This window comes from Egretta garzetta, unplaced genomic scaffold (genome assembly GCF_000687185.1).
Source record: "Egretta garzetta isolate BGI_Z169 unplaced genomic scaffold, ASM68718v1 scaffold474, whole genome shotgun sequence".
Lineage (NCBI taxonomy): Eukaryota > Metazoa > Chordata > Aves > Pelecaniformes > Ardeidae > Egretta > Egretta garzetta.
The window spans coordinates 464,913-476,575 of record NW_009259524.1 but is presented as its reverse complement, the minus strand read 5'-3'; the positions used below and the strand labels follow the sequence as shown (position 1 = coordinate 476,575).

The window sequence follows — 11,663 nt, the reverse complement described above, 5'->3', positions numbered from 1 at the left end:
GCAACTCCTGAAACAAGCTACCGCCTCCCTATTTGTGCTGACGCTGTTGGAAGGCGGATAACTTTGTTTAAGGGAGAGTTTCCCCCGTTGTTTTCCCTCTGCCTACCCAGCACAGACCTTCTCGGGTGAAGGGGCGTTCGGGGCTTTCGTGAGGTGGTTTTGGGGGAGCAGTTTTGATGGGCATTTTGGCCCCTTTGTATGTTACCTGTTGCAGTGCAAGAGTGATCCTCTCTGGAGAGTTTCTTTGATGCCCGTGACGCCTTTATATACTCTCAGAATCCACCACTGATTTTTTTGTGTCTGTACATTTCATGCCTTGTCGTGGCCTCTTTATGGATTTCTCGTTGTTAAATGGGATTACCTGAGGCTTTTCATCCTCTGGCTGCTGTATGCAGAGTAATGCCATAAAACCAAAAAGAAGCATTGGTGTTAGAGGCAGCTAAAATAGCCTGGTTAGAAATTTACCAAATCAAACATTTCTGTATGTAGCCAGTTGTTGTTATTTTTGTTACAGTTTACAGGATTTTTCAGTGTTAAAATGTTTTTGCTAATCTTGTACAGGTATAATTTACTTTTTCAATCCAACAGTCTCACATATTTACAGTTGGGAATATCTTAACTAAGCTAGAATTTTTTGCAGGCTTTGCATGGACATCTGAAAAAGCCTTTGTGGATTTATAGCTGCAGTTTCTGTTTTGATAAAGTAAGGATTGCAGTTAGACTCTCCAGATTTTGGCAACATAAGTAAGGCATCTGCGTAGCAGATTTCCTTTACGTTACTAGCCTGTGATTTGAACTTGACTTCAGATGGTAAGCAAGCTGTATGTAGTATATAGAGAGAGTATAGAGAGAGTTCAGGTTGTTTTTTTTTTTTGTCCTGTACACCAGTGTTCTCATAAAGCACTGACATAAAGAGAATAGATTTTCTCTCTTGCCAGCTTTGTACTTAAGTATTTCTGAAAGATCTTCCTCTGATGTTTTTTTTCTGTCAGTTACTAAGTGATAGCTAGGCTTGTCCAAGCTTTACCTAATATGTCCTCCCTCCAGTGAGAAAATCTGGTCCGTTGAATCTCCTCGAACTGTAGAAAGACAATGAGGAGATCCAGACCGGAGTAACTCAGTGTCGTTATTTTCATAGTCTTGCACTGTTTAAAGCTACTGTGCTCCTAGCTTGATTTAAATGTGCGTGAGTCTGTCTTGACCTGGGGGTGACAGATCTGTGCTTGCAGATGAGTGTATTCTCAGTAGTGCACCACCATTGAAATTATTCCTTATTTCAAGTAGTAACACAGGAAGGAAGTAACAAACTATTGTAGTAGTTATCCTCCAATGTATTGCAGTTGCCACTGCCTGGCATCTCTGAGATGAAGCTAGGTATTTGCATATTGAGGTGTTTTAATCCAGTTTTGGGGCAGTGAAAGGGGGTGTGGTGTCCCCTGCTGACTGTCTGACTGCCCTGCTGATGGGGTAGCTTCCTCTGTGGCTCTGCACTCTTACTGTGCTCCATGTTTGTAGTTTTATCTTAAGAATATATATATGTGTGTGTGTGTGTATATATATAGTAAGACCTTAAAAAAAAAAAAAATCGGTAAGCTGACTTCGAGCACATGGAACAAGTTATTTTCCATAAAGCATCATTCATGGAAGACAGTCTTGTGGGTTTTTCCTTCACTTTATTTTGGATCCCAACTGTGTATAGGACACTGAACGGGATAACTGAGATCAGTTGATCTGTCAAGAAAGCTTTTCTCAGTTGCCTGATGGGAAGGTTTGTAAGAACAGCTGGGTTGTTTTTTGGTTTGGGGTTTTTTTAATATTATTACGTGAATTACTACACTATGGGAAGGAGAACGGGTCTGGTGTTTTGGTTGGGTGGTTTGTTGGGTGGGGGGTTTTTTTGAGTTGCGATATTAAGATACTCCTTCTGACTGTAAGTGCAATAACAGCCCTGCTATTTTATAATGAGCAGTGCATAGTCGGGGAAAGAGCAAAACAAATTTAAAGAAAACAAACAACAAACCATGCATCTGTCAAGCCTGGTGGTATGTAGCCTCATATAGGAGCATCTTTTCTACATATGTGAGAACAGGAAAGGAAAAGAGAAGGAATAATTCTTGTAAAAACAGTTTATAAAGGATAAAAAGTAGAAGTGGTTGATTTGAGACATTGTTTGTCATCCCACAGTTACAAAAATTGTAAACCAAGAGCAGATCTAAGAATTCCTGAGTTCTGAGTTTTGGGAGAGGATGTGGTACTTTAACTGTGACGCTGGTGACAGTGATCGTGCAAATTATTGTGGCCTTTCTGTTTTTCTGTCTGTAATGCTAATGATAATACTTAATTGAGTACATAATGATTAATTTTTAAAATGCTTTGAACATCCAACCTACTGTGAGTTTTCCAGTTAATGTATTATTGCAATATCTAACTAGTTTATGTAACATAAGCAACGTCAATCTTTGTTTTTCTGAGCAGGTTCATGAATGATGCTCAAAACAGATTCGTTTCAACCTGGTTAGTATTGAGGAATTTGTTTTCTGTTACTGTAGAAGTATACTTAATTTCACGAGTGCTAGTGTCCAAAACAACAATAAAATTTAATACATAGGGACTATGAGGAAGAAAGAAGGAACAAAGTTATTCCAGAAAGAAAGGTTAACATTTATGTAGGGAAGACTGTCAAAATAACTTCCTTAATAAGGAAGAAGGATGTACTGCAGACTTTGAAAAGAGATTTATTCATTTTATCGACTGATGTGTTTGCAGAGTGGTACAGAAAAATTTACATGCCTTAGGGCATGGAAAACATGCATTATTAACTCTATTTTAAAAGGCTCTTTAACTTCATTATTGCCAGATGGGATGAGAAAAGATAAGTGTCCTGCGCTGCAAATGGCCTCCTGTTCAACATTTATTGTTCGCTAGTCTGGAGTCAGCTTTGGTGGATGAAGAAGGTTGATTACTCTAAGGTTTGTACTAGAAAGCTGATTTTATGCTTGCATTCCATAATGTAAAAGGGCTGTGTGAAACTCAGATGCCCTTTGTGTTTGGGCACCCTAAAGCATATAACTGCATGTTGCTGCAGTCATATTTTAATTAAAAAGTGTGGGATTCAATATTGGTTTGCAGGTCTTTTGAGCAATAAGCATTGCTTTTCCAGTCTGGATAATTATTTTGTGTGGTCTATGTCTTGTACGGTTTTTATTAGCATACATCTTGCATCTGTATTGTAAAGGTAGCTTAGGAAATTAAGTAATTAAATGAATTTGACAAGGTTATTGCTTAATAACCTAAAAGACTCTAAGCTGTATTCAGAAGTGTAGTATTTGACTTCGTTAATTAGATCAGAAATTATTCCCTTCTATCAAAGCTAACATGCATTGTTAAATATAATATTCGGGTAACCTAGTAAAGCAGAAATTTTTTTTACAATGCAGCTTCGTTTAAATCAAGTCTTGGTCTGTAGCTGAAACAGTATAGCACTTGTAAACAGCTTGGAGCTTGAACTGAAGGATGAACTTGAGGATGGGCTTTACTGTGGTGTGCTTTTTTTATTTTGTTCTCAGTTACTTTGTTTTTACTTACAGATGTTTGACAGAATCAAACCATCTGATGAAGCTTCTGCTTCTTCAGCACAAGGTGAGAAGTTTAAAGTAGATGTTTTTGTGGCAGTTAGTCTTTTTTTTAATGTAATAATTAACAGTAAAAGCATTAGTTCGCCTTGTAGTTTCAATTGCATACTTTGATTTCCTAAATTTCATTACGGAACATAGATGGAAGAAGTGACTTCTGAATCATCCGTAGAGTTTCCATGTAAATGTAATTTTCTTGTCCTGTAATGAGCTGTTTAAGACATGCTACATTTTATCTTGGTGTTCACAGATGTAGCACTATAAATGTAGATTGTCTAGCCTCGATCCCAGACAAATCAGTAGCAAAATTCCCACCCACCTCAACCATGAAAGAGTAAACCTTATTTTATGAAGCTCTTAGAGGAACTTTGAGGACAAAAGGATCTCTCTCTGCATGCTTTCTTGAAGTTACTAAACTTTTTATCTTCTTTTAAAATAGTAGTTTTCACAAATGCAATGTAAGAGAAGTAACTAATCACAGGTAAAACTCTATTCCATCTCTTTGATATTCTGGTTTGTGGTTTGTTTTTTTTATTTCTATAGGAGTTGAAAGACATGGTGTTGAAGGCTCTCTACGACAGGACAGCAATAGCAGGTAAGTTAGGTGATGATCTAACTGGCATCTAGCTTACTACTTTACACAAAGTAAACCAGGAAGAATCTGGTTTTCAACCTTATCTGTTATCTTGTGTAATGGATGACAGTGATGCAATATAGATCAAGTGTATGATGGAAGTCATTTTTAGCTTGTACCCGTGTACTATTAAAAACTGTGGGGAAGGTGCATTGTAGTGCCCAAAACTGATGTGTGGGTGTCAAGATTTCTTTGTCTTCAGTCTATTTTTTTTAACATCAAAATACTAAAAAATAGAAGAATGAAAAGGTGACTCTACCTTTTTCTGGAGAGACAGTTCTCTTCACATTTTAGCCAGTTGAAATTAGCATTTGTGTTATCTGTGCCTTCAACCTCTGTTATCCTTCATTCTGCGTTTAAGAAAAATTTTCTTTAGTGAAATTTGCTTGGGAATACCTTAAAATATGTAGTCCTACTTGCCATTACAGTTCAGAAATAGAAATGTTTATCTTGAAAGCTTTTTCTATCTCTATAGTAAGATAGATATTTAGAAATTCCATGATAAGAACATATATTAGACAACCCAATATGTCTTGGTAATATTACCTGCTTCTTTCAGTTTACACACAAGAGTGCAAGAACATCCTCAGCCTGGAGTATCCACTGGGCAAAATAGACAAGGATACTGCAGCTGTTGCCATGTACACTACAGTAATCTGGAACAGGTGAGAAGCCTTCTACACAGTTCAGCAACAGATAGCTGAGAAGTACCAAAAGGCTTTATTAGCTTATAAAATATCTGTCTCTACACTGAACGACCAATACTGAATGAAAAGTAATCCATGTGTGAGTTGCACAATGTATGCACTGTAGAGAAGATACCCTTCTTATCTGTTATGTGTTAAAAAGATGCTGGTGGAGGGGCATGGCTACTGCAGCCTGCTTTTCTGAAGTGGCACACAGCTGTGCATTGCATCTGTTAGGTTTACTTCTGTGGCTTTAACCTCCAGATTTGTATATATTGTAAAGTATTAGGGTTAATATGTTAGATATCAAGGCTGAAGACAGGTGATCTGCTATTTTCTTTTCTGTTCTTTAACTCTGTCAGTCTCCTGTCTCTTAGACTTTTTTAATTAGAGAGTAGAAGCCTATTCAATCTGTGCTTACGAAAATTCTCTTTGAGTGATTTATAGGTTTACTCAAGAATATTTTAATAGTCGTTTATAGGTATATTTACAGTATCTGTACTAGTTACAAGGGACTTGTGAGCAGCTGTGAGATTTGTGAGAGTATTTGTACTAGTTACAAGAGATATGTGAGCAATACGTGTTTCAATACATTTTAGTATTATTTGAGACTCCCTGAGCATGCTTAAAAATCTCATTGAATCAAGGCCTTAAAGTAGAAGAGGCTGAAGATTTTTTTTCTTTTTATTTAAATATTTTTATAGCAACAGTGTAATGTTTAACCTAGGGAACAGTGTAAAGTTTAACTTGAGAAGTAATTTTTAGGAACAGGCCAATGTGTTAACGTTATTATTAAACTAGTAATCTGTTTTATATTTCACCAGCATGTTTTCAGCTCCCAGCACAGACACTTTACAACTTACTGTAGGAATCGTATGGGTACCAGTAGCTTGATGGAGCGTTTCCTGCAAGATGTTCTACAGCATCATCCCCACAGATACCATGACAACAGGTATAATACAGCTGTTCTTTGGTTTTTTGTTTTGTTTTTTAAATATGTGTTGTTAGAATGCATGTATTACGAATTCTTATTTCTGTTGCACTGCTAAGCAGTAAATTTTGCCCATTTGCCAACTTTCACACTGAAGACAATTTAGAAATTGTATTTATATAAACATTGATCAAGGATATTGCTTTTGTGCTGTCTCTGCACTTTTAAACTTTGTTTCAGTACTGAAGGATTTAATGCAACACTATCAATAGGAATTAAATGTGAAGACCTGAGAAAAGAAGGAATAGATGGGTCAGTGGGTGTAATGGCAGACTGTACAGTCTGATATGCATTTACAAACTCCTATTATTTGTAATTTATATATATATATATATAAAATTATTCTTACAACTCTGGGCTTTGTATATATATTTAGTAGTATATTTTATGGTATATTTTGAAAAGAGTTCATAATTTTAGTTTGTTGTTTGTGAATAATGTCAGGTGAACGTTTATATGTTTATTTTTTCATTATCCTTGCAATTCACCCATTCAGTTAATACTTACCTGAACTACGTTAACTGGCCAATTCATTCATGCTCAGATTTTGAAAAGCATTCTCTTTATTTATCATGTGCATGTTTAAGAGTGGTAAGAGAATCAGTGTGTAAGTTTTTCTCTGTGGCTGAAGTGAAATCAATTAAATTTCATTCTTTGTTTGTTATGTTGAGCAAGGCAGACAAAAATCCCAGCCTGAACCCAGTATAGTGCATCTTGACGTACAACTCTGCTATAGATCGGACAAACAGGTGAAAGGTATTTTGTCTGAAGTCAGTCATTGATCTCATCAGGGATGTGACAGAACAAGCTAACGGGCTTGCCTATGATGAAGTAGTGCAGGACATGTACACATCACTACAAATAAATAAATTAATCCTTCCTTCTTAAATAAATTTAATCCTTCTAGTTTAAGGACATCCATAATTTTTGCCATAGAGAAAAAATACAAGATTCACTTTAAGTCAACACCCAAATGAAAAAAGCCCTCTCTTTGAGGTGTTGCTAATACAAGGTTGTTCCTTTCGTGAATGAAACCTGCTAACTAGGAAAAGCAAGCTACCCATGTTCCTCTAAGTTGTTGGAAGAGGGAATGGAATGAGAAAAATAATGTACGAAATCTAGATGAAGTTTGAGGGAGAAGGGGGAGAAGTAATCCCAAATCTAGACCGAGTTTGGAGGAAGAAAAGCCAAGATGGAAAGGAAAGCGTGAATAGATTTATGTTACAATCCTTTTCTGAAACATGATTTAAAAAAAAAAAAAAAAGTCATGTTCTTAACTGACATCTGAGGTAAGAATTGGATTCTCTTCTTTGTTACATGAAAACACTTGGATTGATACGTAGTTTCACTCAGTTCTTAAAGACCTGCTTTTACTATTTAGCTGAATTAACACAAGGGATCTTAAGAGTGTAATTTAAAAGGTTTATAGAAATATTTGTGAGACTTGATTTGTTTTGCAGAACCAGTATCCCTGGTAGTGATTGTGGTAAAAGGCAAAAATTAATCAGAGCTTTGCCTTATACTGAATTTGAAAGGATATTGATGTTCTGCCCCTCCTCCCAGTAAAAAAACCCCACAAACCAACAAATCATTCCTTCCTGCAAACTCTTGGTGTAGAAGGTTTTTTACATAAAGAAATAATATTGAGCATTTAAGAGAGTAAATCTTCACTCTTCTTTTGAGGGTAATTTGTAGCAAAACTGTCAGAAGTTCCTAACTGTACAGAACTGTAGTTCTGTTCCCTCCACCCTTGAGACATTTGCTTATAAGTAATTTTTCAAAATTGGATATAGGCTGTTAAGCAAGCTGGAAGCCTAGGAATTTGCTATAGTTTATCCATACCAAAATCCATTTAGTCCTATATTCAGTCTTCCCACAGTATCCAGATGCCAGGTGTTTCATGCAAAGGCGGAAGAACTCTGAAGTGAGAAAATTAAAAAGATTACATCTACTGCCTTTGGCCTTCCCTTTAGGTCTAATTCTGATCTGTAAGATTTTGAAGTTCAAACAAAGGTGCTTTATCTCAGAGCTCAGGTGGGCAAGAATGCACGCATCAGTAGGGCACAGCAGTTCAGCTGACAGGCATTGTTTGATCAGCTGATGTATTTGATTACGGTGCATTCATATGATAATAGAATAGAATAATAGAAATAATCTTTCTATTTTTTAATGTTTCATTATATGAGGTTTCTCTCTTTGCTTAGTCAGTCCTATAGCCTTTATTTGTACTCTGATTCTATCCCCTTTTTTTGGATAACTAGAATTCTGCTGTATCCTAAAAGATGATACACCTTTGAGGAAAATACTATATTTTTGAAGTACGCAAGGAATATTGCAGGTTGTGTCATAAAGTTTTATTAACTTTCTTTTTAAAATAATGCCTCCTGAGCAGGGAGGAGTTGTATACTGCTGGTGGTGAATCGATGTGGCTTGTTAGGGTCATACATGGTGTGTTGTAAGTTTTATGCCTTGTTTATCAAAATTTGACCGAACATCCCTATTGTTCCTTTTTAAAAGTTATTCAGAGGATCCTTTTAGCATTTCCTTGTCATCTGAAAGTCTTAATACATTAATCTTTAAAAATTTTGAAAGGGGCAAGTAAGTCATAAAACTTACCAGAACGCCCTCCAGTTCAGACTTGCAATCTTTTGTTGTGATGAGTGATTGTTCAACCCTCTCATTTGGTATTAGCAACCAGTTCTTGGTGTTTGATTGGGTTTTTTTTCCTCCCCCAATGATTATTTAGCTTTTTAATAGACTCCCAGGGATGTTAACGAAAGTCTCTTGCATATCAAAATAGTAAATCTTTTCTGCTTTATCTGCTTCTTTATCACTGCCTAACACATGGTCCAGAGATTAGTGAGATGCGACTTTTCCTTTTGAGAAACCTTGGCGGTGGCTAGATCTTATAGCCTTCCAGCTATTCTATACTATTTTAATTGTTGTTACTTGAGCTCACTTGTCAGGTATAGCTCTAAAAGCTTTTAGTTACTATGAAACTTTTTGTATCACCACCTATAACTTCATTATGTCTTTAAACATCAGCAATGTATTTATCACCTTCCAGTCTTTTGTAACTTTAATTATAATAGGAAAGTTATGACTTTTTTTTTTTTTTTTTTCTTCAAACTTTCAGCTTGTGATTGTGTTTCATATGCATTACCAGGAATAAAACCAAGGTCTGTGGCAGGTATCAATTAAACATCCTTTACAGTAAGGAGGAAAAATATAATTTGGCATCTCAATTATGTCAGGTTTTGTTTCGTTGTTTCCTTCGACCAAGACAGCCATGTCTTCTGCAAGATTCCCATTTCTGGTATGCATGAGCCATGACAGCTACCAATTTAGTTTCCTTACTTTCACTTAAGTTGTGTATTACTACAATATGTAAGGGTATGTGCATTCACACATACTTCACTCCTATGCACGCGTGCACACACACACACATTCTTCCCACACACCATTTTTACAGATATGGGAGCAAGTGCACGTGTTGTACGTGCTTTTGAACACTATGTAAAATTATAACAAGTTAGGTAGGCATGGTGGCCTTTATCTTCAAACCTCTGGAAAGTAAACAAAGGTAAAATTTTGTAAGAGGAATTTTTCAGCACTTAATATTTGGACTCAGGAAAAACCTAGACTCAACTTTGTCTATGGAGCCATAGATAGTGAGTCTGTAGTAACAAACATCTTTTTGGGGGGTAGGGGGGGAGGGTTAATACAAATTGCACCTTTTAGTTCAAATCAAGTATTGGCAGTCAGTATTTGATACTTACATCGCTTTAGTGAATGAAGAATAATATGCTAATAGCCAAAGTAAAATATGAGTTATTGTATTATGAATAGCATGCAGTGCTTTATCACTTCCTGTGTAGGCAGTGTGATTTTTGTTATGAGTAGCAATGATTGGAGGGGACTTTGATCTACAAGATGTTGATGTGGCTGCCCATGTGTTTCCTTGGAAGGCTTTTTTCTGCTTTTTTTTTGTTTGTTTGTTTGATGGACGGTGCTTCAGCCCCTGCACTGTGAAATACCGTGTAGGTCTTGGTCTTCTGATAACTTCCATTTCGATGCTATTTTGCATTAAAAAGTTGTTTTGTTTGTGACTGTTAGTGGCTTCGTAGTTCTCCTCACATGACCTCTGTCAATAGGGTTTTCAGCATTCATGATATTTAGTACTCTATGGAGCAGTCTGGGAGCTGTTAGTAATTATTCTTGAAAGGCCATAGAGAATGTGTGATGTTTCAGGAGGACTGGGAAAACCAAAATGTAGCAATTGCCAGTTCTCAGTAGGGGCAGAGAGAGGATCTGCTTACAGACTTCTTTGCTTAAATTACTGTATTTCCTTGAGAACAGGATAACCAAACTGTTCATAAGAATCTAGAAGACAGTGAAGTGAGGAGTAATGGTTACTGCTGATTTAGTCAAGAAAAATCACATCAGGCCACCCTAATTTCCTTATTTGACAGGATAACAGACCCTGTGAACAGAGGAGAATCATCCATCTTGGTGCCATCTGTCATGTTGCATCTACGTTGCCATCTCTCAAAAGCCCAGCTTTTGGCATGTTCTTCTATGAGGTTTATAAGCAAGCTAAGGAAAATGTGGTTGGAGACTAAATGGGTGATGAAATGAATATGTAGCTGACTGGAAAACTGTTTTCTTAATTGTTAGTGGCTTAGAGAGAGAGAGAGAGAATGAAATCTAGTGGTGGATCACTGAGCCCTATCCCGAGCTTTGAAGTAGGTGCTTTCAAATGTGAGTTATTGGGGAGCGGGGAGTTTTGTTGATTTGTTTTAGTGGGGGTCCTATGAAGTATGCTTTTCTGGACTAAATCTTGTAGATTTAACTCTGTAGAGTCCAAATGTCAGTTTTAAATAAAATTCTGTTTTGAAACGTTGGCCAAACCTATAATTTTTTTCAACTGTAAAACAGTTCTTCCAAGCTGAGAATTCTTCCTTTATCTGCCATCTCTCAGTAAAAGGCCGAGACATAGCTATATTCAGATCAGTTCTCATGTGATTGTTTTTCAGTGTGAAGTAGCTAGTTAGAAATACTTGCTCCAAGTTTGCTTACTATCAGCTGGCTTTATTAATGACTAATAATCTGAGTCCTTCAAGGACTTCTGCATATGTCGATGATTAAGCACTGCTAATTTTATTGGCTTCTGATTGATTTTTAACTTTCAGTAAATGTGGAAGCTGAATGTTATTACTAAGGAAATTACTGTACAATAAAATTTATTCACAATACTTCTGTTAGCAGATGAAAGCACCTTAAGAGGTACATGGCTGTCTGCCATGTATTAAAGTAAGCATCCATTTGGGTCTCACAAGGTCTGGTTATAACTTTCAAATGAAATATAATATTCTCTCTTCAGTTATATTTCTTTTAAAAAGTATTTTCATTGAATTTGCTGAACTGGTACACATTAAAGCCTTGTGGGTTCCTGTGTTGCATAAGAAAAATCGTCCGTAACTGTCTGTTCTGTTAATTCTGCAAGACATAAACACTTGTATTTGAGGCAGTCCTAAAGACAGAACTGCCAGTTACAGAATATATAAAAAATATGCTGTTGTCACAGTGAAGCTGAACAGTCATAACTTGGCTTTTTATAGAAGCGAGTCGGAAGCTGTGGTGTGTCTTTGAGAAACAGTAAGCATGGAATTCCTTGGCAACATGTGCAGAGTTCCTATCAAGCAGCCACATTTTGTAGG

The 11,663-nt window shown here is 36.5% G+C and overlaps 1 protein-coding gene across 4 annotated transcripts in view; it reads left to right on the top strand.

The window, feature by feature from the left end:
• The first annotated feature begins 588 nt into the window (after window positions 1-588).
• ZDBF2 (zinc finger DBF-type containing 2) overlaps window positions 589-11,663 on the top strand; it is a 15,179-nt gene continuing 4,104 nt past the window's right edge. For 2 of the 4 annotated variants that reach the window (XM_035893049.1, XM_035893046.1), the window contains exons 1-5: window positions 2,533-2,969; window positions 3,588-3,639; window positions 4,176-4,227; window positions 4,826-4,931; window positions 5,777-5,904. In XM_035893049.1, the coding sequence (XP_035748942.1) occupies window positions 2,946-2,969; window positions 3,588-3,639; window positions 4,176-4,227; window positions 4,826-4,931; window positions 5,777-5,904 (362 nt within the window). In that variant the 5' untranslated portion in view covers window positions 2,533-2,945. The other 2 variants (XM_035893048.1, XM_035893047.1) reach the window with 2 other exon arrangements.